The following is a 5114-nucleotide window of genomic DNA, read 5'->3' on the forward strand; positions in this document are numbered from 1 at the left end:
ACACTGCACAGTGGAGGTGAAGCTGGGGCAGGTCCCTTGCAGATGTCTGTTTTCAGCCCAAGTTAGGGGACTCAGTGGGGTTCTGCAAGGTCATCAGTCCCTCTGAGCCTCAATTTCCTGTTCTGGAATGTGCTAGGGACCCTCACCTGCTCCACTAGCAGCTGGTGAGAAGGAAGGAGAGCCGGCCCCTTGGAGGTGGTTTGCGGAGGCAGGCCTGATCCCGTGTTTCCCCCACTGTGGTCGGGATGCAGGTGCAGCACCACCATGCCATCACTGGGACTGAGACCCCCAAGGTGAGAGACATGTACGTGAAGAATCTGAGGTCAGGGATGCAGGGTGTGCACGAACTGATGGCCTCCATCGTCCAGGATAGGACCCCTGCCTTCACAGGTAAGCGAGGCCCCTATGGCACGTCCCTGCAGCTGTGGGAGGGGGGCTGACCCTTTCTGAGCAGAGAGCCTGTGGGTCTCGGAGTGGACCTGAACAACCCAAGCCTCAGACTCTGCAACCACATCCCTTGTGCACCACGGACCCTTGGTCTGAGCTTGGCATGTGCCTTGACTGTTGGGAGCCTCCGTGTCCTGTCTGTGATGGGAAGATGGGGAGGTTACCATGTGAGCCAACTCAGTATGGAATTTGCTCAGAGCTCAGCCCGCAGTGTTTACTGCAGTGGGTGGAGAGTCTGTAAGCTAGGGGGTGCTATTATCCCCACTGTGTAGCTGAGGACACAGTAGAAACAGAGAGGTTGTGTGCATGCCCAGGGTCATCCAGCTAGGAAGGAACAGAGCAGGGATTGAACCCAGGGACTGTGCTCAGTATTGCAGAGGATGCAGGTGTCCTCGGGGACCTGAGCCCAGCCTGGATTCCCCAACTCCCTCCTAAGCTCAGTGTGGGTGCTGATGTCCGACCCTTTGACAGTGAAGGGTTCACACGTGTGGAGTAAGTGATCACGCCAGCTTGAAGCTGAGGAATTGTGAACCAGAAAGTCCTAGGAGCACCGGGACACCTCGGCCTCCCTCCCCGTGCCTGATGTCATGAGCACAGGGCCTGCTGCCCCTTCCCCAGCTCCCACCTCAGCCTGCGCTCTGTCATGGTGCACCCCTCACATCTGACCTCCCTGCTCACTGGCCTGCTCGTCCCTCCCTCTGTGTCTGTGTGCAATGCCGTCTGACGTTCAGACCGGGGAAGGCCCCTGGGGACCACGCACGCAGCACACAGTCCCAGCCCACAGGCCCTGGGGTTGGCTGGGCGAGACAGCTGCAGCAGAGCTGGAACCGGGGTCTGATTTCCCTGCCAGGTGGTGCCGTCCATTCCCATGAGCTCACCAGGGAGGCTTTCCCGAGCAGTGAACGGGTGGAGGTCAGGAAAGGTGTCCCAGCCACAGGGAACAGGCTGGGCAGGGGCAGGGGGCTGGAAAGTGTGTGATGTGTGCAGGGGTCCAGGAATCATCAGACATGGCCAGAGTTTACCTTACTGGGGGTAAAGGATGGAACAGACACGGAACCCAGGGCCACATCGCTGGGGCTCAAATGCTGGGCTAGGCGATTGGAGTGGACCCTCCAGCCTTCTGAGAATTCTCCAGTCCTTCCCAGTGCCAAGCATTCAAAACTTGGGAGCCACACCTTAGTGGCGGGTCAGTTTGGGCAGGTGACTGTCCTTCTCCGGGCCTCAGTTCCCTGGTCAGTCAGTCCAGTGGGGCTGTCAGGGAATGATGTGTCAGGAACACAGGGACCCTCACTGTCCAGAGGGACACCCAGTGATCCCTTCCATCCTCCCGTGCCTGGGGACTGGACACAGAGCCCTGAGCAGAGTATGGGGCCCGCTAGGTACAGGAGCGCACTAGCCCACTGGTCCCTATATTCAGCTGCCCTGGCAGCTCTGCAGGGCTGTGTCTCCTGCCTCAGTTTCCCACGTAGCCAGGGACCCCCAGATGTGCTGGGTGAGTCCAATGGCAGCAGGTAACGCCGGTTCTCTGTGTGCAGACCCAGGAGCTGGGGGACACGTTGCCGTGGTCTACAACCCCCTGGCCTGGACGGTCACCACCCTTGTTACCCTGACTGTGGGCTTCTCCAGGGTCAACGTCACAGATGAGTCCGGCCGGCCAGTGGCTGCACAGGTATGGCCATGACAGCGTGCACGGGGCACGCTCGCTGTTGCCGACAGCTGTTCTGGGAGGGCACTTCCAGGAATGGGAGCAGGTCACGTGAACATGTGACCATGGGGGCCCACTTGGGGGACAGCCCCACGGGGACCCTTCTCCAGTAGGGTCTGTGGGATCCACCAAGGGACTGACACTGGGCTATGAGCATCCGAAGTGCCCAGAAGTCCCGCCACTGTCCCCTCCCTGGAGGGTCTCCTGGGTGGTCTGCCCTGGTTGGGAGGCTTCTCCTCGCCCCCCTGCCATGGGGCATATTTATATTCTCATGTAAACGACCACTTTTTTTTTTTTTTTTTAAAGATTTTATTTACTTATTTGACAGAGAGATACACAGTGAGAGAGGGAACACAAGCAGGGGGAGAGGGAGAGGGAGAAGCAGGCTTCCTGCCGAGCAGGGAGCCCGATGTGGGGCTCGATCCCAGGACCCCGGGACCATGACCTGAGCCGAAGGCAGATGCTTAACCATCTGAGCCACCCAGGTGCCCCTAAACGACCACTTTCTGTGGAAAGGCCCTCAGGAGTCTTCAGAGGGGCGCTTTGTGGAGGCGCTGATGTTCCAGGCTGGCCCAGATGCCTGTGTCCACACACGCAGATACCAGCATGTGTGTGGTCTGTCTTCCTTTCCTTCCATGGCCTGGAGCCAGCAGGGGGGCCCCAGGGACCCTGCCTGTCCCCCAGTGCCAGTGTTTCCCTGGAAGGTGAGGCAGTGCTGACATCAGCCACTCAGCAAACACTCCCGAAGGCGCATTCTGGTCCAGCCAGGGCTGGGTGCTCATCCCCTGGACAGCAGTGCCACCACGGGGAGGGGCGCTCCGACACTTAAAGGACATGTGTGGTGTGGACTGATGACCCAGGGAGCCAGGGTAGCAGGCCTTGGTTGATGCCGAAGGAGGAGGAGTTCATCGACCTGGGCAGGGAGACGGGACGGTGTTGGTTTCAGCAGACCGAACCCCTGGCACCCCCTTCTTCACCCACACGCAGCACCACTCAGAGTAAATGCACTCAACAAATATTTTGGAGACCTGTTGTGTGTCAGGCCCTGCCCTAGGTGCCGGGCTTCCTTAATAACCAAGCGCATGAAGTCCCCGCCTGCAGGGAACTCATATTCTCGCCCTGGGTGACAGGCAGGAAACCAAGTAAGAGCATGTTAATGTGACAGATGATGGTGATGGGGCCAGGGACAAAGTGTCTGCTGTATGTCCCACACAGCCTGGGTGGGACGGCGTGTGCAGCCATTCTGGGGTTCCTAATAGGGCCCCCAGGATTCCCACAAGGGCTCAGATGCTGCATGCTTCCCCAAGAGAGTGGGGGCTCGGCTGAGTGTGCCCAGTGTCCTCCTCCATCCCTCCCAGTTCAGGTGACAGAGGGTTGGGGAAGGCCAGGTGGGTGAACAGGAAAATGCCCCCTTGGGGAAATTGGAGGTTGTGAAATAAGAGTGCCCCTTTGGAGAGAAGGTCCTCCAGGAAGAGGGAACAGCATGAGCAGTGGCTCAGAGGCAGGAGAGAGCAGGGGTGCTGAGAAGGGAGGGCAGTTGCTGATGCTGGAGTCTGAGGAGTGGGGGAGGCCAGGGAGGGAGACGGGGCTGGGGCAGGATCCTGTTGAGCAGGGAGGATGCCTGGAGGGAACTCAGCAGAGTCCAATGATGGAAAGACCCTGCCTCCTGTGAATAGTGAGCACCCTGCCCAGGAGGTGTGCAAGTCACAGGTTACTGAGGACACAGACCCACCATTTTGTTTTGTTCTGCTGGCCTTGCAGGTCCAGGAATCAAAGGAGAAGCAACCTGCTTACAACTTGCATGTGCTGACCACAATCCCAGGCCTCAGTTACCGACACTACAGCATCACGCGCACCCGGGGGACCCAAGTAGACACCAAGCAATTGGGTGCCAGTCTGGCTAGAACCTCCAACTTTGGCCGCAAGACAGAGACACATTCTGGTTCAGGGGGCAGGCACCTAATTCGTGTGGAGAATGACTGTTACACGGTGTTCCTGGACCGGGACACTAACCTGATGCACAGCATCTTGGAGAGGTGAGGCACAGCCATTGCTGCCTCTGAGGTGGAGGCGTGCACTGGGACGTGGGCATGTCATCCCCCCACCTGCCTCTGTGTCCTCACCTGCCCGGGGAACCTCCTGGAGGTGGTGAAGGCCCTTCCTGTGTTACCATTTTTATTTCTGCAATTGTGAGACTAGACCAGTACAAGAAAGCCCTTCATGAATCTTATCATTCTAGGGCTGTTGATCCACAAAGTGGTTGTTGAAGACCCACTCAGGGAGAATATGTAATATTCACTTTATTCACTATCTTAAATTTAAAGAAACATATAACCATCCATGTACCCACCCACCCAATAACCACTCATCCATCCATCAGCTTACCCATCATCTACCCATTCACCCACTCACCCTTCCATCCATCCATCCTTCCATCCATCCATCCATCCATCCAATCAACCAACCAACCACTATCATTCTTGTTCATCCATTTATCCAACCGACCACCATCCACCTACTAACCCCCACAACCATCCATATAACCACACATCAAACCACCCATCCACCCACCCATCTACCCATTTCACACACCCTCCCATCCATCTATCCTCCATCCACCCACCCATCCAACCACCAATCCTTCCATTCATCCATTATCCTCCCACTCATCTATATATTTATCCAACTGCACATCCATCCATCCATCCATCCACTCACTCACTCAACCATCCACCCATCCATCCACTCACCTTCCCATCCATCCATATATCCACCCACCCATATACTTAACAACACACCCTTCCATCCATCCACTTACCTTCCCATCCATCCATATATCCACCTACTTATCCACTCATTCACACCCACACACATATATCCACTTACCATTTGATCTATCCAAGCCTGCACCTATCCATGTATCTGTTTATCTGTCATCCATCTATCCATCCATCCAACCATC

General features: G+C 56.7%; 1 protein-coding gene across 1 annotated transcript; it reads left to right on the forward strand.

Moving 5' to 3' along the window:
- Positions 1–245: 245 nt before the first annotated feature.
- LOC116629660 (epididymis-specific alpha-mannosidase-like) lies at positions 246–4188 on the forward strand (the record flags this gene model as incomplete). The annotated part of the gene is made up of 3 exons (XM_032399895.1): positions 246–390; positions 1983–2116; positions 3914–4188. Coding segments are annotated over exons 1-3 (554 nt in total), but the record flags the coding sequence as incomplete, so codon positions are not given.
- Positions 4189–5114: the final 926 nt, after the last annotated feature.

Source organism: Phoca vitulina, unplaced genomic scaffold (genome assembly GCF_004348235.1).
Source record: "Phoca vitulina isolate PV1807 unplaced genomic scaffold, GSC_HSeal_1.0 scaffold1983, whole genome shotgun sequence".
Classification (NCBI taxonomy): Eukaryota; Metazoa; Chordata; class Mammalia; order Carnivora; family Phocidae; genus Phoca; species Phoca vitulina.